At 54.6% G+C, this 27,221-nt stretch overlaps 1 protein-coding gene and 2 pseudogenes across 1 annotated transcript; 1 reads left to right on the top strand and 2 right to left on the bottom strand.

Annotated features, from left to right (window-relative positions):
- The first annotated feature begins 783 nt into the window (after positions 1 to 783).
- Positions 784 to 2,236, top strand: LOC119368544 (annotated as a pseudogene).
- Positions 2,237 to 3,746: 1,510 nt separating this feature from the next.
- Positions 3,747 to 5,102, bottom strand: LOC119361296 (annotated as a pseudogene).
- A 4,404-nt stretch (positions 5,103 to 9,506) lies between these two features.
- On the bottom strand, positions 9,507 to 25,354 carry LOC119361295. Its single transcript, XM_037626580.1, has 4 exons — positions 25,245 to 25,354; positions 25,056 to 25,158; positions 24,286 to 24,408; positions 9,507 to 10,511 (listed from the first exon to the last, which is right to left on the bottom strand). The coding sequence occupies exons 1-4, from the start codon at positions 25,352 to 25,354 to the stop codon at positions 10,443 to 10,445; spliced, it is 405 nt and encodes a 134-aa protein (XP_037482477.1). The 3' UTR covers positions 9,507 to 10,442.
- Between the last annotated feature and the right edge of the window lie 1,867 nt (positions 25,355 to 27,221).

Genomic DNA, 27,221 nt, shown 5'->3' with positions numbered 1-27,221 from the left:
TCAACAGTAGTTGCGCGGGCACGGACCGCGCTACTATTATAAGTTAGCTGTAGCGCCTTATTAGTAGCGCGGCCACCCGCGCTGCTGCTAGCCTCAAAACTCGCGCTACTACTAGGGTTTTCCCTAGTAGTGTCACGTTAATTGGAACCCCTCATCCTTCGAGGACTTGCGGCGTTGTGTTGATGCTTTATCTGGTCAGTCTAAGAGGGTATTCTGGGTTGGTTGGGCTGCGATCTGTTGGTCGCTGTAGACTACTAGGAACAAGTTCACTATTGAGCATATCTTTCCGGCTAACCCTGTGAGCTGCTTATTTAAAGTCAATGTCTTCTTGCAGCAGTGGAGATTGTTGACTAAGGAGGCGGACCTTGAGGCTTTCGACGACATGTTATCTAAGATGCGGTCTACGGCTACTTCCCTGCTGCGGCGATCTAGGAGGATGGCTTAGTCTGCTGTTCTTTTGGTTTCGATGCTGGCCTGCGTGCCATGGCTGGCTGGGTTGCCATGTATTCGTACCTGTTAACTGTTGCTTTGTTCCTGCGTTGATTGGATGATTATGGCGTGACTCTGCCTGGTGGCTTTATTTATAAAGTCAGGCGTATGCCTTTTATCTAAAAAAAATCAAGCCAATGATCTATGATTCCTTAATTTCATGGTGCAACAACAAACTTACCGTAGAGTACTTTATGGCCCAACACCAACAACGTATACTCCAAGAAAAACCATCCAAATTCAACGCACGGGATAGTGAGGAAAACAAAAGAGACGCGCCCAGATCAAACAATAATGGCCGATGTCGCTCTGGCCGTTCACCCACCATGCCGCGTCGTGGCACTGCCGTACCCCGGCCGTGGCCACGTGAACGCGATGCTGAGCCTGTGCCGCCTGCTCGCCGCACGCGGCGTCGCCACCACGGTCATCCTCACTGAGGAGTGGGTTGGCTTGGTTGGCGCAGCAGAGTCGACCCTACAGGCGCGCGTCCGCTTGACCGCCATCCCCAACGTCATCCCCTCCGAGCACGGCCGCGACGCCGATTTACCTGAATTCTGGGACGCCGTTAACACCAGGATGGACGCCCCTGTGGAGCGGCTCCTAGAGGCGATGCTGCCAACACCGGAGATGGCGGTAGTCGTGGCAGTGGGCGGTGCCCATGGCGGTGAGAAGGGGCATGAAGGCCTGCACATTCTGCCCCTTCTCCGCCACCAACTTCGCGGCTCTGTACCACTTCGAGCGCCTCATGGCGGGCAGCAGCTTGGCCGTCGAGGGTGAGGGAGCCAACTCACAACCTTCCCCTATTATTACTAGTCAAGTGATGATCTATTTTCATGTGTTGCTCAATTATACTGTAGATCCGATGTGGGATCAGACTATCCCTGGCCATACTTGCTTAACAATGCGCGAGTTTCAGCCGATCTTGTGTGGCCAGGCCATTCGAGAGCGATTCAAGGCGATAATTCACAGTGCCCAGGCAGGTCAGTGCGTGCTCTTCTCCTCATTTTACGAGCTCGAAGCCGGTGTCATGGACTCGCTCGGCTCAGAGGCTTCGTCGCCCCGCATGTACTCGATTGGCCCCTGCATCCCTTACACGATGCTTGAAGAAGCACCGCGAGGCGAGCACTCCTACTGGGCTTGGCTGGACACGCAGCCTGTAGGCTCCGTGCTGTACGTGTCGCTGGGCAGCTTCCTCTCGCTGCCACCCTCCCAGCTCGCCGAGCTCGCCATGGGGCTCGCTGCGAGCGGCGTCAAGTTCATGTGGGTGCTCCACGACGAAGCGCAGTCACAGGTGCAGCCGCTGCTGCGTGGCAACGGCCACGGGGTGCTCGTGGCGTGGTGCGACCAGCTCAAGGTGTTGTGCCATCCTTCCGTGAGGGTTTCCTGACGCATTGTGGCATGAACTCCGCGCTAGAGGCGGTGTTTGCCGGCGTTCCGATGCTCGCTCTTCCCATAGGTATGGACCAGCCGACCAATAGCCGCCTGGTCGTCGACGTGTGGAAGATTGGGTACAGTCTTAAGGAGAAGATGCAACCCGACGGCATCATCACGAGGGAGGCGATTGCCCGGGCCGTCGAGACACTGATGAGCTCCTCTGATCTGCCACAGAGCAATGGGGTGAGGAGCAGAGCGCTTCGATGGAGGGACGCTTCTCGCAGAGCCATCCAAGAGGGTGGATCTTCGTCCACTGACATGAACTCTTTCTTAAGATGTATGATTTCTTAAGCTGGGTGGAAATTCGTCCTGTGTACTACTCCTCCGTTCCTAAATATTTGTCCTTTTAGAGAATTTCAAATGGACTACCACATATAGATGTATATAGACATATTTTAGAGTCTAGATTCATTCATTTCGCTTCCTATATACTCCCTTCGTTCTAAAATAGATGACTCAACTTTGTACTAACTATAATACAAAGTTTGGTCATCTATTTTAAAATGGAGAGAGTAGTCACTTGTTGAAATCTCTAGAAAGGCAAATATTTAGGAACGGAGGAAGTATATTTTTGAAGACAATTGGTTGTATACATAAGAGCATCTCCAACAGCCACACAAAATGAGTGCCGCACCGCAAATTTGCCCTTTTTAGCGCGCGCGCAATCGGTAGAGTGGCTCCAGCGGACGCGCAATAAGCGTGCGTGCGGCATATATAGCTGGGACCGCGGTCCGAATCGCCATCGCACGCTGTGTATTTGGTGCACCCGCTTCCGCGCGCGGCACACTCGAGTGCTCGTGTCGTAGTCTCTCCGTCGTATCACCTTCGCCCCGCACGCGCCGCCGTCGGCGAACTGACCCAATGGACGCCCGCGCCGGCACCCCCCTCACCCCTTCCTACACCCGCGACCACTCCAGCGCCACCGCCGGCGCAAACCCTAGCGCGGGGAGCTTTGGCTTCGCCCCCGCCGGAGTTCCTCCGAGCACCGGCATCGCGCGCGGCCTCTTCATGCCGCCGCGGATGAGCTCGGCGGCGAGTGGCGTCGCGCCAGCGCCCGCCGTACCATGTGCCCCCCTCTCGAAGCTCCCAAATGCAGCACAGCCGAAGAAGGGAAGAACAAGGCGGCAGACGGCTCCGACTCCTCCAAGCAGTCGAGGAAGAAGCTTGCAGGGCGCGCGACGGGCGCGGCGGCTACCGAAGCGCCGGCGAGCTCAATTGTTGAGCCGGCGGCCGACGCGCACAATGTGTTTGTGGAAATGCCCGAAAGGTATAAAATTTCGCCAACTTTTTTGTTGTTGTTATTTTTTGAATGCATACATATAGACAGCTTATTTGCATTGTTCTACATACTTTGTGATGAGGATGCGGCGTGCGACAATGAAGAGGAGGAAGAATCATCTTCGGAGGAGTCAGATGAATCGGAGGAAGATGAGGATGAAGACAAGGACGAGACTTGATTGTTGTGCCTTTCGTTTGTGTCATGAACTTGGTTTGCATTTTGAACTTGGTTGCATGATGTTGTGGGCATGAACTTTTGGTCATCAACTTGTTTATGTGATTTAAATTATATGTCATGTCTATGTTTTGTGACGTGTGAAATTTATTTTGCGTCCAAAATGCAACAAATGGCATGCGCCGGCTGCTTGCGCGCACTGCATTTTAGCGCGCTGCTGAAGCTACACGCTCGCGCTGCATTTTAGCACGGCTGCTGGAGCCAGCGCTGTGCACTGCGCCAAACCTGGCGATGGGCGTGCCACACACTAGTTTTTAGCGCGCCGTGCGTTGGGCGGCTGTTGGAGATGCTCTAAATAAATGTAACGAAGCTACTTGTCGATGAAAGCTGAAGAACCATGGGATTCCATGGTGGTGTCATCGGACGGCGTCGTGCCGGCGATGTATGCTGCGAGGTGCGCGAACGAGTTGCCCTGTGTGGGGATCTGCTCCTCCCCCTCCAGCATCCGCACCACATTGCCCATCGACGGCCTGTCCTCCGGCCGGTACTGCACGCACCATAGCGCCACCTTGCACATCCTCGCCGCCTTCTTTGTGGCGGCCTGTCCCCCGCGTCTATCTCGCCGGCCTCGAACCGGTGCCACTCCTGGCTCTCGCGGCTGTGCAGCCCGAGCTCCAAATTCCTCCATCACCCGAGCATCTCGAATAGCAGCATGTCGTAGTTGTACACGTCGCACTTGTGCGTCACGGGCAGCGGCATCCACAGCTCTGGCGCCGCGTACCCGGTCGTGCCCCGCGCGCCCGTGATGGTCAGCTGGGTGTCCTCCCTGCCGCACAGCTTGGCGAGCCCGAAGTCAGACACCTTGGGCGCCATGTCGGCCCCGAGCAGCACGTTCTCCAGCTTGATGTCGTAGTGGATGATCCGGTGCTGGCACTCCTCGTGCAGGTACGACACCGCCTTGGCCGTCCCCACAGTGATCTCGTGGAGCTTCTCGAACCCGATGGTGCTCTTCTTCGGCGCCGAGCCAAATAGATGCCGGTAACCATTCTCCATGTACTCATACACGAGCGCCCCAGCATCTCGAGCAGCAGCATCCCGTAGCTGTACACACCGCACTTGTGCGTCACGGGCAGTGGCATCCACAGCTTCGGCGCCACGTACCCGGGCATGCCCCGCGCGCTCGTGATGGTCAGTTGGGTGTCTTCCCTGTCGCACAGCTTGGCGAGCCCGAAGTCGGACACCTTAGGCTCTTCTCCGGCGCCAAGCCGAACAGATGCCGGTCCAGCGAGCCGTTCTCCATGTACTCGTACACGAGCGCCTTCACGGTCGTGTCGAAGCAGAAGCCGTAGAGGCGAACGAGGTTGATGTGGTAGGTCCTCCCGATGGTGCCCACCTCCGCCATGAACTGCTCCTCCGCGCGCCTCCCGAGCGTGCTATTGAGCACCTTCACGGCCACAAGCGTGCCGTTGGGAAACCTGCCCCTGTACACCACGCCGAAGCAGCCGGAGCCGACCTTGTGCGCGAAGCCCTGTGTGAAGCCCCGCAGCTGCTGCGAGCTGAAGCAGACGGGCCGCTCGTTCTGGACGCCCTCTATGAAGAAGCTCATGCTCCCCATCTCGACGTTCTCAGCCTCGTCCATGGCTCTCAGCGTGCTGTCGACGGCTGCTCTGTTGTCGAGCCACGCATCCCGGTGACCGCCCTGCTTGTCTTCCTTCTGCAGATACATCTACACGGCGACTGTGGCGCATAGGTAGATGGCGATCGTGGCGCCCACGGTCACTATGCTAGCAACCAACACTCCAAATGCATCATGTTAACCCAAAACTTTCACAGATTAGAATCAACAACTGATCCAGCAACCGAGCGTATCACACTTACCGATGGACAAGGCGAGGATGCCGCTGCTAAGTGCCATGGAGATCAAGAAGCACCTTTGGGGGGTGGCGGGAAGCAAGGACTATGTTGCCTCCATTTGCACGTCCTCTGCCTGCCTGCCGGCCTGCCAATTGGCAGCAATGGAGGCCAAGGCCTTCCTTTTCTCTTACGTCGGCCCGTCCCAAAGAGCTTTGGCGGTGGGGGGATCCAGAGAGGGGTGACTGTTGAATGGTCGGGGCACCGGTTTATATAGCACTGATGGGCAGCAGAGGGATGGACGGGTGGCACCGTAGGAGACACCTCGCAACCGCGGACGGGCGGCCGTCCGGTCATTTGAATGCACGGCAGTCGCCTGCACTAGGGACCGGCGCGGGCGGCGCTCTCTCGGCCAGCCACGCACCGCTCCAGTGCCGGCGCAAGTGAGCGGTTGCGTCTGCTCTGGCCGGGCATGAATGCGGGCGCTGATGCTCTGGAGCAACGCTGACCAAAAACGCGTGGGAGGGGAGGGGTTTTTGGTGGCCCGGGATGGTCAGAAATGGATCTAGGATCGGTTCGGACTCCAGCAAATCTTCCATTTTTATCTCCGATTGGCGGGATAAATCGCGTCCGGACTGTCCCGCGGACCGATCTAGGCCCGTATTAGATGGCTTCTGAGGTCCAGAGAGAGGTTTGCAGGTGAACGTTGAAGATGCCCTGACTGACAGAAAAAAAGTGCACCACAGCATAGATAACGATTATGGCTGATGCCGCTCGTGCCGTTCTCCCGGCATCCATGGCTGGCGCAGCAGAACCACCTCTACAGGTGCACAGCCGACTAATCTGGCTTCACGGAGGCCGTTAACACTTGGATGGGCCACACGTCATCCGCTCGTAATTTAGCTAGGCATTATCTCCCTCTTTAGATCAAGGTCGTCATACTTGGCTAGGTCATCCCCATGGCCTCAACTTTATTCCTTTTAACCTTACCAATTTGGACGGTATTGTGAGGTGCCAGAGTGAGGTACCCTGCACCGCTTCCCCCACCCCCACCCCTCCCGCGGGCGACCCGGGCACCCCAAACGTAGCAGCCGGAACCTATTCCCACCCACCCCCTCTTCCCCCGTCGTCAGGCAAAGCCCGCGCGGTGCCGGCGGCGGTGGGATCTCCTTCGCCCTCAGCTGGAGCAGGGGCCGCGGGGGGCCTCTTCTTCGCTCAAGATGGCGGATCCCAGAGGCCGGCGTGTCGGATGGCGCTGTTGGCGGTGGCGGTGTGGGGCAGCGCAGCCGCTGGCCGATGGAGGCGCGTCGTCGTGGCGGAGCGCATGGGCCGGTGGCGGCTCGGTGTTTCTCTCGTGGCGGGGCTCGTCTTAGCCAGATCTGTGGTTATTGGTGGAGGAGGCTGGCGGCAGATGCGCGACATGGAGCCTGGCAGGACAACGGGCTTGGACAAGACTGGCAGCAGTGTGGTGGTGTGCTTGGGAGATGGCGGCATCATCTGGAGGCAGCAGAGCGAATCCACGGACAGGCTGGTGGTGGCGGCGCTGCAATGGCTTAGCCAAGATGGAGTCTTGGCAAGCAACAAGTGGCCGGCCTCCTCTGTGCGGTGTGGTGAGTGACGGGGCTCTCTCGATGGCGCGGCTTGGTTCTTTGCGGAGGAGCAGGTCCGGCCGTTGCAAGCCGGCCTTTGGAGTGGGCGTCGGCAGTTGCGGACGATCCTGGGCCGTGCCGGAGGTGCGGGGTGGCTGTAGTCTCTTGTTCAGGCTGGGAGTTGGTGCGGTGGCCGGGTTCCTCTTGGTTGTGCAACCGGTCGTCGGTCCTCAGCTTTGCCCATTTCCAGGAGGTGTGGTGATGTGCGTTTGCGCAGATGAAAATCTTGCTTGGCTTATGTCAGGCGGCGGTGATGGCACAGTGGGTGTCATTCCCTTCTTGGAGGCGTCGCCGAGGCGTGTGCGCCATGCCCCTCGCTCATTTGAAGTTGGTGGCTATCTCCGGGCGAAAGCCTCGATTTGATGTTGGATCGGCACATTGGCGGCGTCCTCGACGTCGTATGTCTGTTGGGAGCTTTGTGTGTGGAGACATGGTTGGGTCCTTATCGCTCTCCTCCAGTGTTCGCCGCTGTCCTCTGTTGGTCCTTTGCGGTGCTATGTACGCTCATCGTCGGTTTCTCCAAGATGGTGCTTCCCTTAGATCGGAGCAAGTCCTGCCTTCCACTTGCCACTTCCTCTTAGGCGCTCAGAGTGGCTGGTGCGTCGACAAGCGATGTTCTATGGTAGGTGGTGGTCTTCGGAGGTGTCCGGCGTCGGTCGAGACGCGGTGTGTGTCAGTTGTGGATAGGCTCTTCTGTGTTGTAGCTTGCTTTGAAGTGTTTTCCGCCTATTATCTTGGTCGTGAGTGGTGTGGTGTGTGCAACGCTCATTGTTTGCAGCGAGTGATGGTATCTTGTAATTTCAATTTCGCCTTCTATAAAGTTATGGTATGACTAGGCGTATTTTCAAAAAAAATTGACCTTACCGATTGAGGTATGGATGTTTGTACTCAAATAAAAAACATGGGTACGAGTCGGCTCCACCATCGTTTATTGCTGTTTGACGATGGTCTTTAAACGAGTGCGCTGGGCATGGGCCTTTCCTTTTCCTTTCCTGGGTCTGATAACATTCTGATTTCACTCCTGCAATTTGCTAGGTCTGCACTGTGCAGGGTGGTGACATTCAATAGTTTTTTCTTTGAAAAAACTTTCAATATATTCATCAACGTCAAGGGAGTATAAAGAACACCAAAAATTAAAAATTACATTCAGCTTCGTAGATCATCTAGCGACGACTACAAGCAATGAAGCGAGTCGAAGGCGTGCCCCCGTCATAGGCGAATGTTGAGCATAATGTATATTAGCAAGTATATGATAGACTAGGATTTGTACTTGCTTTGTCTTGTACTCCAAGCTGGTTATTGTACTTCTATATATATGCCCACGAGGCTCAAGCAATACAACAACTATTCCGTTGAACCGCTCTCTCCCTTCTAACATCGTATCAGTTTCCGAGTTCTCAACCCGAGCCGCCGCCGCTTCTGCACCCGCGCGCCGCCCTCGGGGCGGTCGGCCTCCATGACCTCTGTCGGGGGCCGCCCCGCTCGTACCTAGGGTTCATCCGCCGGTCGTGTTGACCGACTGCCCTAGAGAGTCTTTTTCCCGAGCCCTTGCTTCGGCTTTTTTTTGCTCTCTCGCCGGTCGTTTTGATCGGCGTTTTTTTTTTATTTTTCGATCTATACTTGATCGGTTTGCGTCGGCCACCACCGCCGTCGACCCCCGCGCGCCTCTACTCCGACACCAGCGCGACCGGCCGGCCTCTTCACCGACCCGACGGCCTCGCGAAACAGGCGACCCTTAACGGTCGTCGTCCGTGCGTCTGCCCGCCCGTCGCCTCGACCCGGTGGCCACGTGTGACAGTCGGCCCCTCACAGTCGTCGTCTGTGCGTCGGCTCGCTCGTCGATCTATGCCTGCCACCATCGCCCTGTCCCCGAGTTCGGCGCGCCACTCCGCCGGTCAAGCAACAGGCTGCCGTTGCATCACCCCGTCGGGCCGCAGCACCGTCGCCCCGTCGGGCCACCACTACAAGAAATATGTCAACTTGTGACCTTGACTATTGGTCATTGAAAGGTCATTGTTTTTCATTTGCGACCTTTTTGTGACTAAAAACAGAAGGTCAAAAACTGGCAGTCGTAAACTGAAATTAACGACCTTCTTTGTGAGAAAGTCGTAGACGTTTACGACCAAAACAGAAGGTCGTTGAACACATGCCTTTTTGTTTTGGTCACTGGCTGTCTGCCCAGGCCACGTCGGATGGACGTGGCAATCTGACGTGGCAAAATTACGACCAATTGAAAAGGTCGTTGACAAGATTCAGCCCGGTCCGATTGAGTGTTTTACATGGGCCGAGCCCATTAATTCAGCCTTTTTACTGTATATTTTTTTGTTTATTTTCTCTAGCTACATGGGCCTGGCCCAACCATTTGGCCTTTTTATTTTCTAGAGCATTGCGGTACATTTCTTTTTAATTTCCTGCTTTTTGTCAGCTCCAGTAATGGGTCCCAATTGTCAGATTTTTCCTGGAAGTGGTTCCAAATCGCCTTTCCACATCTTATTAATAAGCAGTATATATCAAACCGAAAGAAGAGAGAAGCATATGAAAATCTTCAAATAACAACCAAAATAGGTTTTTTACAATATATTCTGTACAGAACAGAACATGTGAAACTCCATACACTCGTTCACATCACAACAACCAGTTTAACCGTCAAATATTGCATGCCCACGCACTTCTTCACGTACATAACCATACAATATTCCACACTAGCTACTCTTGGATACCACAGAACAGAATGGAATATCAACATACAATATTCCACACTAGCTGCTCTTCAACATAGAAAGAAGTCATCAACGGTGTTCTACCAACAACACAAGCTCCATTCACCTACAAGAACAGAATGGAATATCAAGTACTTGGATCGTTCAAGAAGATTACAACCAACATATATACGTAAAAGTACATCAGGAAATATGATGGAGCAAATCGGACAACAGATACACTTCTACAGCCCAACAAATGGGTGATGACGACAAGCAAAAAATATACTCCCACATTTGGACAAATAATGTCAGATCAAGCAGAAAAGAAAACATGATTTCAGCGAAACTAGAACTGTCAATGAAAGTTGAATAACAATGAAGCAGATTAGCTCTTAGCATGGAGGAACATCACCAAATTCAACAAGATGGTTGTTCAAGTTTCTATATGAGTATTCATGATTTCAGTTTGTCATTGTCGTTTAAATAGCTTGGCAAACATTGGCAGCAAAGAAACAAAAAAAATTAAGTCAATAGCTTTGTGAGCATGTAGTAGATTGTTCACATCCTAATGAAATACATGGCAAAGAAGCTTGAACTATACTAGCAACAGAAAGCAGTCAGCAGTATCTGAGAGTGGTTGATGGTTGTTTCAATAAACAAACAGTTTCTTGACATCTTAACATGGACCAAAGAATTGTTGTTACTTCACAATGCAGATAAATAGATCGACTCTAGCAAGCAAGGACCTGACTAGCAGCAAATGTCAGCAGAATGTCTAGCAGAACAATAGCAGCAAAATGTCAGCAGCAAGCACTAAGGCCAGACCGTTGAGATGGTGATTCCTGTGGCTTTCTGCTCCACATGTCAGCAGCAAGCATTAAGGTCGATCTCATCGAACGCCACCGCCTTGGCGCTCCCGGCCTCCGCCAGTACCTGCCAAAAGACCCATTCAAAATTCAGATCACACCTACACACGATGAACCATTCAAATTCAAACTGACTTGATGCAGAGCATGGTTCTATAGCTTGTTTTCCAGGTTAGTGTCGGTGTACTAGAATAGGGATACCCTAGTACCCCGAACTTGTGCACGGGCAGTTGCAGCACCCCGCGGCAAAGGCTTGCCGGGCGAACGCCAAGATCCCCCAAGGTTCCCTTGGAGCCATCCAAGAACAAAGTATTTAAGCTAAGGAGACAAGACCCCGGCAAGAGGAGCTTGCCGGGAAGGCCAACCAAGGCGCTCCAAGGAACTTGCCGCGACGCGCCACGCGCTCCGGCAAGGCAACAAGGCCCCGGCAAGAGGAGCTTGCCGGGAAGACTAAACAAGGTACCTCGAAGCCCGGCGAGCGACAAGCCTCCGGGCCCGACAAGATAGCAGCAGCGGCAAGGCGCTTGCCGCGGCAGGCGGCCACTCTGCGCCCACGCTCCAGCGCATCCACCAACGTGTCGCTCTGGGGGCCTCTCCAGGCGCACGTGGCGGGAGGCTGTGCAGCCAGCGGTGCGCAGTGGCATGCGAAGCTGACAAGATCGCCATCGTGGCGAACGGTGGCGCCCCTAACGGTCCTTTTCTGCACTGTTTGGGCGACTCAGACGGGCATTTAATGCCCTTGTCCCCTGCCGTCAGAGTTAGGTAGGGTGCACTGTACAAATAACTGTACCAACCACCTCGCTTTTTAGATTTGTGCCCTTCTCTGCGTTGCCACCTGTCGGTGACCCCTTTAGCATATAAAAGGAGGCCCATGCGCAACGTAGAGGAGGTTCGGAGGTTCGGAAGGTTCGGGGGTTCGATCACTTCGACTCGTTTGTAAACCAGAAAGAGACCACGCTCTCTCGAGAGCAAGGACACAAGATAACATAGTCAGACAAGCAGCAGTAGGAGTATTATCTCTCCGGAGAGCTCCGAAGCTGGGTAAACCGCTCGTGTGCTTCGCCTCGATCTGCTCTTCGTGCAACCTCCGCCCCCCACCGAACTGAAAGGGGCCCGGTCCGCCGGCCCCATAGGTGTTCGTGGGTCAGTTTCCCCTGACATCTTTGGCGCGCCAAGTAGGGGGCGTCGAGATTGTGTGAACCTGATCTGGTGTTCACACGAGCTAGATCTTCATTCCCTTCATCAACATGCCACCGAAGAAGAAGACTTCGGCGGCAGCCACTCCGTCCACGTCGTTTCCGCCACTGTTGGAGCAAACGGGTGGTGGAGTGGACGTCGGCGGAAGAACAGCCGTCGATGAGGGTGCTCACAGTGTTGCCAAGTCCAAGGACAAGGCTGCACAAACCTCGGCGACTGTACATGTGCCGCGCCACTCTCAAGAGGCGCAAGATCAACAGCACCATGGCGCTCGCAGCACCATGCGCATGATAGACCAAGGCCAAGCTGGTGGATCTCGGGGCGCTCAAGACCAGCATGCACGCCAGCATGCTGGCACGAGCGGGGCACGGTCGCCTGGACGGGATACTGCTCCTTCCAACATAGTTAGAAGTTCGAGCACGTCCCGCTCCTCGCGCCGTCCGCCACTGCCACCCACCACTCCAGCAGAAGCTTTGGCGCGAGCTCAACTTCTCCTAGATTACCCTCCGACATCGGACAAGATCGACGAATGGAGGGCCACCATTCAGAGTCTCATCGGCTACGCCAACGGCGACACTCCACGGCGGCCGAGCGCGTCACTGTCGCGGCAGGGTTGCCAGGCGCGAGCCGGTGGCGACGAAACGGGTGGAGGTGCAACTACCATGCAATCACCGCCCCGAAGGCCAAGATCGCCGACTCGCCGGATCCACCTCGACAGCGACTCCACTGCATCGTCGGATCCACGAGCTCGTCGCGATCAGCGCCAAGTTCTTCATGATCGACAACAAGAAGACGCTCGAACCCGCATCGAGCGCTGAAGAGAAGCGCGACGACGTCAATCCGACAAGCGCGCTGGGCCCTCTATTGACATGCATGCGCCAGGGGAACCAGGCGATCTGCCGTACGCGGTAGGTTGTCCTGCGTTCACTCGTGAGTTGCGGCAAGTCCAGTGGCCCAGTATAAAGAACTTCAAGCCAGACGTACCGGAGAAGTACGACGGCAAGACGCATCCGTCAGAGTTCCTCAGCATCTACTCCATTGCGGTATAAGCTGCCGGGGGACGAGATGACAAGATCCTTGCCAACTACTTCCCGCTGGTGCTCAAGCCCAATGTCAGATCCTGGCTCATGCACTTGCCGGACAACTCCATATCCTCTTGGGCTGATCTGTGCCATCAGTTTGTCGGCGCCTTCACCGGCGGACACAAGCCTCATGGCCAGGAGAGTGATCTTCATTTGCTCGCCCAGAAGGAAGGAGAGCCCCTGCGCAAGTACATTCAGAGATTCAGCAGTGTGCAGCACAACATCCCAGATGTCCACCCTGCCGCGGTGATCGGCGCGTTCCATCAGAATGTGTGAAACCGCAGGATGCGGGAGGAAATGGCGATGTGCAAGATCAGGGATGTCAGTGAGTTATATGCACTGGCCGACAAGTGTGCGCGTGCTAAGGAAGGGAGGAGACTCCCCGGAGAAAATATAGGAGCGGGGGGATCTGACAGTGAAGATGCTGCCCCGGCAAGGAAAAACCGGCGGCGGAACAACAGAAGAAGGAAAGGTAAAGAGGTGCTAGTTGTTGAGCAGTCCGGCAACGGTGGTGGCACCAAGGAAGCCAAAGTTGGTGACTCCGGCAAGGAGGTTGCCGCGGAGGTGGCGGTCGCCGACAAGCAGGATGGCACCAACAAGCAGTATTGCAAGATTCACCGCACCAAGGGCCATGATCTCCAGAACTGTAAGAAAGTCGAGCAGCTTGTTGAGCAACAGAAAGCTGAATACGAGCGGCGCGACAAGGAGAAGGCCCAAGAAGGTGCTGGGGGATCTGGCAAGAAACGTCCCGGCCGAGGAGGACGCCGCGGCAAGGCCAAGCAGCGGCAAGGAGACAGACCTCCTCGCGGCCGCGACAAGGATGAAGATGACGTCGACGATGAAGATATGGATGATGAGGACACTGATGAGCAGGAGTTCCAGAAAGCCACAGAGGTCCTGTGCGTTGACGGTGGTGCTTCTCTGCACACCTCGCACCGTCAGCTCAAGCAGTGGGTGTGGGAAGTTAATGCAGCAGAACCACCCGTCGAGTCACGCAAGCCTCTGAAATGGTCCAGCACGCCTATCATCTTTGATATTCAGGACCACCCTGATCGCATAACCGCGGTCGGGTGTTTGCCGATGTTGGTTTCGCCAACAATCCGCAACCTCAAGGTCACAAAGATGCTAGTTGACGGCGGGGCCGGCTTGAATCTGATCTCCTCCGCGGTGCTCCAGAAACTCCAGATCCCTGACAGCGAGCTCGAAGAGACCGGTACATTTCAAGGAATCAACCCGGGAAGGAGCAAGCCAAAGGGAAAGATCACGTTGCCGGTAACATTTGGCAGTGAGCTGAACTTCAGGACTGAGAGGGTCACGTTTGACGTTGCCGACTTTCCATTACCTTACAATGGAATCCTTGGCCGTCCGGCACTCGCCAAGTTCATGGCAGCCTCTCACTATGCGTACAACGTACTGAAAATGCCAGGCCCAATAAGTGTCATCTCTGTCCCTGGCGACAAGAAGGATGCTCTTATCTGTGCCGACAAGATCTACCGGAAAGCAGCAGCTGCAGCAGAATGAAGGACACAAGATAACATAGTCAGACAAGCAGCAGTAGGAGTATTATCTCTCCGGAGAGCTCCGAAGCTGGGTAAACCGCTCGTGTGCTTCGCCTCGATCTGCTCTTCGTGCAACCTCCGCCCCCCACCGAACCGAAAGGGGCCCGGTCCGCCGGCCCATAGGTGTTCGTGGGTCAGTTTCCCCCGACATCTTTGGCCGCTCGATGGTGCGTCCTCGACGGTAGCGCAGCACTCCGAAGAGGTGCGCTTGCCGGAGTAGGCATCAGAGCTCTTGCCGGACTTGGTCTTCTTCTTCCCCCCGGGAGCTTCAGCGGCAAGTGTAAGAAAGCAATGGCAGCTCCACCTGAGACCAAGAAGGTGTCCGCCAAGGAGGATGGCACTGGTGGTACCTTCACCATCAGCGCCACTCTTGACCCCAAATAGGAAAGCGCGCTCGTTGCTTTTCTGCGGGCGAATGTCGACGTGTTTGTGTGGCAACCGTCTGATATCCCCGGTGTTCCCAGGAAAGTAATTGAGCACCACCTTGCCGTCTGTCCTCATGCGCGGCCCGTCAAGCAGAGAGTCAAGAAGCAGGCAGTGGAGCGCCAAGAATTCATAGCAGAAGAAATCAAGAAGTTGGAAGCAGCAGGCCTTGTCATAAGAGTGCTCCATCCCACGTGGTTGGCCAATCCTATTGTTGTGCGCAAGGCTAACGGGAAATGGAGACTTTGTATTGACTTCACTGATGTTAATAAAGCCTGTCCCAAAGACTTATTTCCCTTGCCGCGTATTGACCAGATTGTTGACTCCACAGCCGGATGTGATTTGCTTTCATTTCTTGATGCATACTCAGGATACCATCAGATATTCATGGCAGAAGAAGATGAAGAGAAAACCGCATTTATCACCCCGTGTGGCACGTACTGCTTCGTACGGATGCCTTTCGGTTTGAAGAATGCTGGTTCAACATTCGCAAGGGTAGTCCACCACACTTTTGAACCGCAGATGCACAGAAATGTGGAAGCCTACATGGATGACATAGTGGTCAAGAGCAAGAGCAGGGCGACCCTAATTCAAGATTTAGACGAGACATTTGTGAATCTGCGCAAGATCAACCTCAAGCTTAACCCCGAGAAGTGCGTGTTTGGAGTCCCTTCCGGCAAGCTTCTCGGGTTCTTCGTGTCTCAGCGGGGAATTGAAGCCAACCCCGACAAGATCAAGGCCATTGAGCAGATCGAAGCACCAAAGCGCGTCAAGGATGTACGAAGGCTTGCCGGTTGCATGGCTGCTCTCAGCAGGTTTATCTCTAGATCTGCTGAACGCGCCCTGCCATTTTTCAAAATTTTGAAGAAGGCAGGTCCAATGAAATGGACTCCGGAGGCGGAGGCTGCGCTGCAGGACTTGAAAAGATACCTGTCCTCCACTCCAACACTTGTCGCACCTAAGTCGCAAGAGAAGTTTCTGTTGTATATAGCGGCAACCAATCAAGTGGTTAGTGCTGCGTTAGTGGCAGAGAGGGAGGCAGACGATGAGCCAGCAACCCCGGCAGATGCATCCAGCGACAAGCAGGGGGTTTCGCCGACAAGATCTGGTCCCGACAAGGATGGATCTGCGCAGGAGCGCGACAAGATGCAGAAAAAAATGGTGCAGCGCCCAGTTTACTTTGTCAGTTCCCTTCTGCAGGGGGCTAGGTCAAGGTACTCCGGCGTGCAGAAACTGCTTTTCGGCCTTCTCATGGCCTCGAGAAAGCTGCGCCATTACTTTCAAGCACATGAGATCACAGTCGTCACTCGCTTTCCACTGAAGAGAATACTGCAAAATCCAGAAGCAACAGGCAGGATTGTCGAGTGGGCGCTGGAACTGTCAAGCTTTGGCCTCAAGTTTGAGAGCACCTCAACTATCCAAAGCAGAGCATTGGCAGAGTTCATAGCAGAGTGGACACCAACCCCAGATGAAGAAATTCCAGAAACAAGCATCCCCGTCAAAGAAGCAAACAAAGAGTGGCTGATGTACTTTGATGGTTCCTTCTCGCTGCAAGGCGCCGTTGCAGGCGTGCTGCTTGTCGCACCCACCGGAGAACACCTCAAGTACGTAGTCCAGATGCACTTTCCCAAAGAGCAAGAAACCAACAATACTGCAGAGTATGAAGGATTACTTGCCGGTCTCAGAATCGCAGCGGACCTTGGGATTAAGAAACTTATTGTCAGGGGTGACTCACAGCTTGTCGTCCGCCAAGTGAACAAGAACTACCAGAGTCCGTTGATGGAAGCGTATGTCGATGAAGTGAGGAAGCTAGAAGAGCACTTTGACGGCCTACAAATGGAGCATATCCCAAAACTCAGAATGATATTGCTGACGGCCTGTCAAAGTGCGCCGCACTAAAGTTACCTGTGGAACCAGGGATCTTTGTGCTTAAGTTGACTCAACCATCCGTAAGACCATCAACTGGACAAAGCAAGAAGAGGAAGTTGATTTCTGGTGACTACTTTCCGGCAGAGCTCCCCGAAGCCGCCGCCAAGAAAGTCCCCAAAATCAACACCAAGGATGCTGAGGGGCAGTCTGCTCTGGCAAGCCTTATGGTTTGTTCCGTTGAAGCAGACGCTCCCGACAAGTTTTGCTCCGGCAAGCTTGCCGGGGAACATCAAGCTCCGGCAGGGCCGCAAGTCCTTGTCGTAGAAGCGGATGTTCCCGCAGCAGCAGATATGCCTTTAGTCCTTGTTGTCGAGCCGCAAGCTCCAGCATGGGCACAGCAGATTGTCCATTTCCTTCAGACAGGAGAACTTCCCGAAGAACAAGAAGAAGCGGAAAGAGTAGCCCGGCAGTCAAGTATGTACCAGTTTGTCGATAGCATACTGTACAGAAGAAGACTCAACGGTGTAAGTGTATTCGCCGGGAAGATGGACAAAAGCTGTTGGCGGAGATACATGGAGGCATATGTGGCCACCACATTGGCGCAAGAGCACTTGCCAGCAAAGCTTTCCGGCAAGGTTTCTTTTGGCCGACAGCCCTCCAGGATGCAACTGCACAAGTAACCAAGTGTGAAGCGTGCCAGTTCCACTCCAAACAGATACACCAGCCAGCTCAAGCTCTCCAGACGATCCCTTTGTCCTGGCCATTTTCGGTCTGGGGGCTCGATATCCTCGGCCCCTTCCCCCGAGCTGTCGGGGGCTTTGAGTACTTATACGTCGCAATCGACAAGTTCACAAAGTGGCCAGAAGTGCAGCCAGTGAGGAAGGTGACAGCACAATCAGCAGTCAAGTTCTTCAGGTCAATTGTTTGCCGTTTCGGGATCCCTAACAGGATCATCACCGACAACGGCACGCAATTCACGAGCCGCACCTTCATGCAGTACGTCCAAGACCTTGGCGCCAAGGTCTGCTTCGCTTCTATTGCTCATCCGAGAAGCAACGGTCAAGCGGAGAGGGCAAATGCTGAAGTGCTGCGTGGGCTCAAGACCAGAACTTTCGACAGGCTGCACAGGTGCGGAAGAAACTGGATCGAGGAGCTGCCGGTGGTTCTTTGGTCGATCAGAACAATGCCAAATCGAGCCACTGGCCAGACACCTTTCGCTCTAGTCTATAGAGCAGAGGCAGTTCTCCCCACGGAACTCGTATACGGATCACCTCAAGTGCTCGCTTACGATGAGCTTGAGCAAGAACAGCTGCGGCAAGATGATGCGCTGCTCCTTGAGGAAGATCGTCTTCAGGCTGTTGTACGAGCTGCCCGATACCAGCAAGCTTTGCGCCGTTATCATAGCCGCAAAGTTAAAGCCAGAAGCTTCGAGGAAGGTGACCTTGTTCTTCGGCGCGTTCAGTCCGCCAAGAATTCCAACAAGTTGACGCCGAAGTGGGAAGGCCCTTATCGGGTGAAACGAGTCACAAGGCCCGGCGCTGTCCGCCTTGAGACCGAAGATGGCATTCCGGTGAGCAACTCCTGGAACATAGAACATCTTCGTAAGTTTTTCCCGTAGGGCGCGGTTGTTGGAACCCGTTCCGGCAACCACCTTTTGTACAAGTCTTGCCACTGTTGCATGTAATCCTTTGTACAAAGCCGGGCGCAGATCCCGTGCATAAGTAAAACTCCATGTGCTCCGCACAGCTTGTCCATTTCATGCATTAGTTCCTTTCTTGCATGCGATTATCTGACACTTTGTGCAGCACCTACAACCGGTAAGCAGTAACGAGCCGAAGAGCTCCATATTATTATTTTCTCTTCTTTCTTTTTCTTTTAAAGGAAAAGAAGGTTCCCTCGCACACATGTTTGCCGGGGGGAAGGAGAAGGTTGTGGTGTGGACCAGGCGTCGTTCAAAGCAAAAGTTTTGCCTTGCCGGGAAGCAAACGATAGAAAAGCTAAGTTGCCAAAGTTTGAGCAATCAGTTTTTAAATTTTTAGAGTTATCTTCCTCGAACGACCCTGCTTTGTATGGAAAACCTGTGCGCGGAGGAACCTACTCGTGGCTAGTTGCGCCCTTACTTTGTTTCGAGTCCTCTCAACAGCTTAAGCGTGCTGCAACTAGTCGCGACAAGGTTTCTTGTCGGAAGCAGCACCGCCAGCAGGCTGCTGAAGTTCCGCACTCAGCGCTCGCGGCTCGGGCGCCTGCGCCGACAAGTTCCCTAGAAGCGTAGGGTGAAAACATACAAAGGAAGGAATCTAGTAGAGGAAATAACATTGCAATTGATAACAGAAATAAAGTTATATTACAAGATAACTTGTCGCAGCTCTAATAGACTGTTTTCATAACATGATTAGCAGCGACAAGGGAAAAGAAGAAATGGGCGGCCTAATCTACGCGTCCGCCCTCGACTCTCTTGATCTCGCTCACCTTGTCCACAATGGGTGCGACAAGGGCCTTGAGTGCGTCCAGATCGGCGTCAGGCGGCAAGGACCTGAGGACGTTGGTGAAGCTGAGGCCTGGGTTGTGGAAGGCCACCTTCATCAGCACCTTCTGGAGAACCCGAGCGCAGATTTTACGCGACTCGTCGGCTAGCTGCTACGGGATCCTCTCCCGGAGCCGCTGGAGTGCCGTCGCCACGCCCTTGAAGAACAGGCTGAGCTTGGCGCTGGGTTGAAGGCTCTCGTCGGAAGGATACCCAAAGTCCTCCATCCCCAGCTGCGCCAGCTCCTCGTTGATGACGGCGGCGGTGTTCACCAGACCCTCGGTCCAGTGCTCCACTGTGTCTCTGAACGAGTTCTGGGTGACTGAAATGCTCTCCAGCAGCGTCGCGTCAGCCTTGACCTTCTCCGACAAGGTCTTCTCCCGCTCCTTGACGGCCTCCAGCGTCTGCGTCAGCGTGGTCAGCTTCAGCTCCAGGTCTGCTTTGGAATCCTTGGCGGCGCTGAGCTCCTTGCCCCTCTCAGTGAGAAGGCCTTGCAGCTCACCGTGGGCGGCAGCATCCTTCTCACGCTCATGCTTGAGCGCGGCAAGCTCCTCGCCGCTCTTCCCAATGTCGGCCTCCAGCTGCGCCACCTTCTCCTCTAGCTCTTTCTTCGCGGCCTCTGCAGTTGCCGTGGCATCCTTTGCCTCCTTGAGCGCCCCGCCAAGTGCTCGCTCAAGCTCGGCGAGCTCTTCCTCGTAGCTGTCGAGGTGGGCCTTCCGCTGCACTGGTTCACCTTCCCGCGCGGACTGCTTCTCGGCAGCCAGCCTTTGTTCCTCCTCAGCCTCGGCCTTCTCGAGAAGAAAGGCCGTGCGCTCCTCGTCGACTCGCTCCCGCTCCTGCGCCAGGGACCGGAGAGCTTCTTGATTTTGGCCCCGGAGCTCCTCCGCGCGCTTTTCCATGTCGACTCCCGCCTTCGCGACAAGCGCTTCCCGGGAAGCCAGCTTGGCTTGCCGGGCGCGATAGAGTGACAGCAGCTTCCGCAGCAGCTGCTCCTCCTCAGGCTCGCCACTGCTGCTGCCGAGCGCGTCAACCAATGACAGTCCAGCAGAGGCGAGCACCTCCCCGTCAAAAGCTTCCCCCTCGACTGGCACCCTGGAGCTCGATGCCCAGGGTAGCTTGATGAAGATGTCGTCGCCGGCCTTCAAGTAGGCGCCGGGCTAGGGCTCCTCGGAGCCCGGCTCCGCAGAAGCGGCAGAGGGTTCGGCAGTCAGCGCAGCGCCCGGCGCTCCTGCGGCCTCAAGGTCGTTAGTGCGATCGCCCGACCCCTCGCCGGCTTCCGCAGCAGCAGCCCCGGCGGCCTCCTCGCCGGCGATCTCATCAGCACCGGCAGCTTCCTCGCCGGCGCCCTCTGTCTCCATTGGCTCAGCCATAGATGGGTCTGAAGAATGAAGGAGGGAGGAAAATCAATCAAAAATCCAAGAAAGGAAAAACAAAAGAAGCAGAACCCAAGGGAAAGTTTCTGGGCAAGTGGATTACCTGCGCCAAGATCTCCAGTTGCGGCCTCGGTCGATGCAGGATCAGCAGTGCCGTCCCTTGCCGGGGAGTCCCCCCTTGCCGGAGAGCGCTCCCTTGCCGGGGACTCCTCCCTTGGCGGCGCAGTCGAAGCAGGTAGCACTGCGGGACCAGCCTCCGGGCGCTCCTGATGAGACTGTTCTGCTCCTGCACAAGTCAACAAATAAGTTATCAGCAAAGGAAAAAGCACTCAAGCGCACCCGGCAGCAGAAGGCTAAACTATGAACTTACGCTGGGGGCTGCGCTGGGGGCTGCTTTGAGGAGTGATTGCCGGGTCCGTCAAGGTGATCTCGGACCCACCCCCTATCGACAAGGTGGGGTCATCTTCGATGACGATCACCGCGGCCTTGGCCCTCTTCGCCGCTCTCTGGGCCAGCGTCCTGAAAAGAAAGGAGCCCAGATTGGAGCAAGTCAGATACAAGATATAAACAGCAAGATTGAAGAACTACAAGAGCACCAAAGAAACTCACTCTTCTTCCTCCTCGTCGGAGCTGAGCGCGGAAAGATCGAAGTCCGGCCCTCCTCCGGTGCGGCGAGGTGGAGGAGTAGGATCCCTTGCCCGCTTGACAGGGGCAGTGGCGGTGGCCCGGGAAGATCCCGCTCCAGTTGCCGCTGTTGCATGAGGCGCTCCCGCGGCAACATTGCTTGCCACGGTAGAGCGCGTCGCGCGGCTCGGTGGCTGTGGAGCCGGCTGCCGCCCCGCTGCATCCCCGGCCCTGCGAAGGCGCCTCCTTGGCGGGGCCGGGGGCTCCGCCTGCGGCAAGTTCTCTGAAGGCTCAGCCTCCTCCTCGCCGGCCTCGCTTGACTCGGCTTCGGAACCGGCAGGCTCCTCCTCGCCCATGAACTCCGCGCGCTCGGCAAGGTTTGCCGCCTCTGCAGCCTCCGCCTCCTCCACGGTGAACCCGAATGCGCCTGCGGCAGCTGCAGCCGCAGCCTCTTCCGCCCTAGTGGCGATGAGCTGCAGCTCCTCGTCGGTGGTGTCACGGGTGAGGCTCTTCTGCTCGTCAGCGCAGACCGGCACTTCCTCCAAGGTGTCGAAGAACGCTCGCACAACGTCATCCGCAGGCTCTTGCCAAGTTGGGACGATGCCGTGTGAATCGCACAACGGCATCATGGCGCGGATCCGGTCAAGCGAGGAGTTATTGCACAAAGGAACTACGCCCCTCGGCGGTGTGAATGGGTGCTGGGGGTCGCGTTTGAATAATTCCAAGAGCATTGCATCCAACTCCAAGACGGTGAAGTTGTAGTTGAGGCCCGGCCGCAGCCTCATGATGTCCGCCGAATTCTTGAATTCCCAGGCAGGCCTCCCCCTCTCTTGCAGGGGGGCAATGCGGCGGCGGAGGAAATCTGCCCCGACAGCACCTACGGTGAGCTCGGCAAGCCTGAGGCGAAGAATCCTAGTGATGGCGATCTTCAGCCTCTCGTCTTCCGGGACCACGTTGCTCCAGTCATTGCCGCGCACTATTGGAGTTTGGCGCACGGCGGTGAAGGGCTGCAGATTCTCCTCGACGATCCAGCACCACTCCGCTCTCCACTCCTCCCACTTGCTGCAGAGCTCACCATCCAAGTACGCCTCCTTCTTGCCGACTCTCGAGACCCAGGCAATCCCTTCGGCAAGCGGCTCTCCTCTCTCTACCCGAGGAATGAAGTAATGGCGGAAAAGGGCAGCACTAGGGTGGACTCCGACAAGGTTTTCGCACAAGTGTGCGAAAACTGCCATGGTCAGGACAGCATTGGGGGTGAAGTCAAGGAGGCGGAAGCCATATGTGTTCATAATGTCACAGAAGAACTCCGAGAAGGGCGGGCAGAGCCCGCAATAGAAGAATAGCGGGAAGAACGGGTACCCATTTGGAGCCAGCTTCGAAGCGGTAGCCGGGAGTACCCTCGTGCACGGATGCGCACGCGTCTCCGTCGCCCAAAAGAGGTAGAAGTACTCCCTCAGCTCCTGCACGCCGAGCTGGGGGGTGAAGATCGCCCGCTCCTTCCGCAACGCCGCGAGCCGCTACGCCTCGGCCGACTTCACATCCTTTCCCTTGTTGGCTTTCGGAGCCATGGCGGAGGTTGTGGGGAAGGTCGTCGGCGTGGTGATGCTGGTGGCAATGGGGGGCGGAGCGCTGCTCTCTCGGCTTCGAGAAGAAGGAGGGAGCGGCGGAGTTTGTGAAGAAGGAGTAGTAGCAACCAGCGAGGGGAAACGAACTGCCCCTGTTTCCTCTGCTTATAAAGAGGGACGGGGCGGACGTTTCGCCCTTCCTAATAAACAACCACCCACGATCTCTCCCATGATGCCGCATTCAACGCGTGCCGTTATGGGAGAGCGCGATGGATACGGAACAAGATTTGGTGTAGCCCAGCCCGCGTGTGCCCGTGCCCTGTCTTGGGCCTGGCCCAACAACGCTCGGCACCATGTCTGGCCCAGGCCCGGGGGCTCCTGTTGGTGTACTAGAATAGGGATACCCTAGTACCCCGAACTTGTGCACGGGCAATTGCAGCACCCCGCGGCAAAGGCTTGCCGGGCGAACACCAAGATCCCCCAAGGTTCCCTTGGAGCCATCCAAGAACAAAGTATTTAAGCTAAGGAGACAAGACCCCGGCAAGAGGAGCTTGCCGGGAAGGCCAACCAAGGCACTCCAAGGAACTTGCCGCGACGCGCCACGCGCTCCGGCAAGGCAACAAGGCCCCGGCAAGAGGAGCTTGCCGGGAAGACTAAACAAGGTACCTCGAAGCCTGGCGAGCGACAAGCCTCCGGGCCCGACAAGATAGCAGCAGCGGCAAGGCGCTTGCCGCGGTAGGCGGCCACTCTGCCCACGCTCCAGCGCATCCACCAACGTGTCGCTCTGGGGGCCTCTCCAGGCGCACGTGGCGGGAGGCTGTGCAGCCAGCGGTGCGCAGTGGCATGCGAAGCTGACAAGATCGCCATCATGGCGAACGGTGGCGCCCCTAACGGTCCTTTTCTGCACTGTTTGGGCGACTCAGACGGGCATTTAATGCCCTTGTCCCCTGCCGTCAGAGTTAGGTAGGGTGCACTGTACAAATAACTGTACCAACCACCTCGCTTTTTACATTTGTGCCCTTCTCTGCATTGCCACCTGTCGGTGACCCCTTTAGCATATAAAAGGAGGCCCATGCGCAATGTAGAGGAGGTTCGGAGGTTCGGAAGGTTCGGGGGTTCGATCACTTCGACTCGTTTGTAAACCAGAAAGAGACCACGCTCTCTCGAGAGCAAGGACACAAGATAACATAGTCAGACAAGCAGCAGTAGGAGTATTATCTCTCCGGAGAGCTCCGAAGCTGGGTAAACCGCTCGTGTGCTTCGCCTCGATCTGCTCTTCGTGCAACCTTCGCCCCCCACCGAACCGAAAGGGGCCCGGTCCGCCGGCCCCATAGGTGTTCGTGGGTCAGTTTCCCCCGACAGTTAGGTTAGGCTATGCACTTGTCCATCTAATCTAAACTAGTACAAAAGATGCATCAACACTCAGAACATGTTAGCGTGGAAAATACCATCAGTACAAGGTATGCTACAACGCCTACATGACAGCTAAAAGGTTCATCCATAATACAGAAAAATTATGGTGTTGTGACACATACTATGTCATACAGAGATAGACTTCACAGGTGAAATCTAGGCAACTTATGATGCAAGTTTTCAGTGTGAAAAGCACCTAGGCAAGGGCTAACCTGGTTGATAAGGGCAGCAGAGCGATAGACGAGCTCAATGTCATTGCCATTGAGGATGATCTCATCCTTTACTTTCTCGGACCGCGGGATTGTCACACCGTCAAGCATGTCAACTTTCCTTACCTGTTCAAGGAAAGGGATAATCTCAGTACATTTCATACATGACTCAAGTAACACACATAAGCGTCAGAACAGCTGAAGGCATGCAGGACATCACAAACACACAATGCCAAGAGTGGCATTTGCTTCTCTAGAGTATACTACACTCAGATTCATTGAAGCTAACAGCACTATGAGACAACTACGATACGGCAAATGGCAACACTACTATAGTAATGCTAGTGATCCCTATTCTAGGAATACTAGCATGGAGCAGTCAAACATCTCAAGTAAGGTTGTAATCATTGCAGTAGTATCAACATCAGTCATCCCAGCCCTATGTGAACAGATTGAATTAGAATGAAGAGGGAATTTTAAGACTCCCAAGAACATGATTAGTTTTTTCCCCATTATACTTCCTTCCTGAGGAATCCCAACTATTATCCAAATTGAGTGGTGATAGAGTTGTATACAATACTACTAGGAAAATAGTAGTACATGCAAGTAGTGTGTGTAATCCAAGGATAGCGCATAAAAACAAGAAGGATCTGCTTCGCCGGCACGCGCGAGTACTACAGTCAGTCAGTCATCTGGAGCTGGAACGACAGGGACAAAGCGAGCAGGGGAACGAAATTTGCCGCCTCGCGATGAGAGGAGGAGAGGAGGCAGACCTGGGAGAGCGGGTTGGTGGAGAACTCCGGGATGGAGAGGAACTCGTCCTCAGAGACGAATCCCTTGGCGCTGCGGTGGGCGAGTTCACCTGGAGGGAGCACTCTGCACGCGCAGGCAGGAAGCAAAGCAAGTTAGACACCATGAAAGATGAGGCAAAAAACTGACTGAATCGAGGCCGATCTGAGAACCTGCTTGCCGAGGATGAGGAGGCCGGGGGTCTCCTGGAGTGCGAGGGCACGGAGGATCTTGGCGGCGGCGAGCGGGAGGAGCGGGTGGGCGGGGTCGGGGTCAGGGTCATGGAGGAGGTGGACGGCGCGGTCGGCGCCCATGACGCGCGTGGAGACGGCGTTCTCGCTGTTGCGCATCCGCTTCTGGCGCACCTTCCTGTGCCATACCTGGGGGCAGAAATGAACAACATAAAGTTATATAACATGAGGCAGATGGATGATTAGCAAACATGATGGGTGGCCAAGAAATGAACAGCATATAAAATACTCCTACTACTGTAGTAGTTAAGATGATGAGACAAAGGACAGCATCATGCAGAGTTCCTAATGAACTATCACGGAGAGGAGTATTAACCAACCAGCATGTCCATCATGCATTCTCCCATATCCATGATTAAAACTAGCAGCATGATTAAAACAACCATTAATTGGGTGGGATTAGATAGTCTCGCGTGTAGACACACCGTGTGTACATCATCCGTGCTAAACATTAGTACACAACACTGACGCTACTATGCGACCACAAATTGAATGACTCGACACAAAGGCGGGGATAGAACCTAGATCCAGGCACCTCATCAGATGGCATTGGAGCAGATGAAACAGCCAAACTGGGACACATTGACACATTGATCGATCTATTAACTAAAAATATTCAATCTTTGATCACTAAGCTGGTTGAGAAGGCTTACTTCTTTGCATGATGATAACACGTATACTTAGAATTATTACCATGGAGTGAAACTGATCTTTACAGGATGCTGATAGTGATCATTCAAATTCAAAGCATGTAAAGGCATGATGCATATATTCATAAGACAGAAATACAAGTGTGACTATCCAACCTGAATAGCAACATGGCTGGCCGTACATGGTCTGTTGTGCAGCGGCTGTACCCTTGTTTGCTGTAGTACTCGGCTTTGCAATCAAACCAAATATGCCCCCCCCCCTACAATACAAGGGAATGGTTGAAACACTGAGTATACTGATCACAGTAGCTTGCGTCATTTAAAGTTGTAGGCAATGCAAGGAGATTGGGATCCTTACAGGAACCGCAGGTGAGTTAGGCTTCCGAATGACGCCGGTATCATCCCCGCAGAAGATTGCTCAACATATCCCTGCAATTAGTTGAGCACACATCATTAGATCAGCAAACAAGCAGAGCTAAACCTTGCGGGTAGCTGGCCCATGTGTAACTGTACATACAGGCAACCAAAGCATCCAACATTTTTATTTTAGCAGCCTGACTGGTTAATGTATGCCAAGAAGGCAAAAATTGCAATGCCAGATTGAGTCCCAGTTCTTGCCATTATGCAACAGCTCAAGATCTCAACTGCTAGCTCCTAGTACTAGTTGATCTGAACGTGAGAAGTTTGATTTAAAAAATCGTGTCGGCTTAAAAAAAATTGCGCATCAGAAACCTGAAGAAGATGATACAGTTGCTAACAGGTAAGTTTCAACTTACCACATAGAGAAGGGGAGAGAAGTAGAGGGAGGGAACCGGTGGGTTACCTTAGAGGAGAAGCCGCCGACCAAGGCGTTGCAGGCCACATTACAAGGGGGCGGCGGTGTTGGGCCACCGGGGATGCATCTTCACTTGTGGATACATCAGCGAGTGGTGCCGTGGTGGAGGAGGTTGCATATGTGGCAGATCTGAAGCAGGAGACCCGATGAGGGATCCGTGTCGGCGACTGATACGTCTCCAACGTATCTATAATTTTGGATTGTTTCATGCTATTATAGTACCTATTTTGGATGTTTATGGGCTTTATTTTACACATTTATATCATTTTTGGGACTAACCTACTAACCGGAGGCCCAGCCCGTATTGTTGTTTTTTTGCCTAATACATGGAACGAACGTGATCCAGAGAACTTGGAGTGCAAGTCAAGAAGCAAACGAGGCGGCCATGAGATAGGAGGGCGCACCCACCCCTCC

The sequence above is a fragment of the Triticum dicoccoides genome, chromosome 2B (assembly GCF_002162155.2).
Source record: "Triticum dicoccoides isolate Atlit2015 ecotype Zavitan chromosome 2B, WEW_v2.0, whole genome shotgun sequence".
Classification (NCBI taxonomy): domain Eukaryota; kingdom Viridiplantae; phylum Streptophyta; class Magnoliopsida; order Poales; family Poaceae; genus Triticum; species Triticum dicoccoides.
This window is presented reverse-complemented; position numbering and strand designations above follow the sequence as displayed.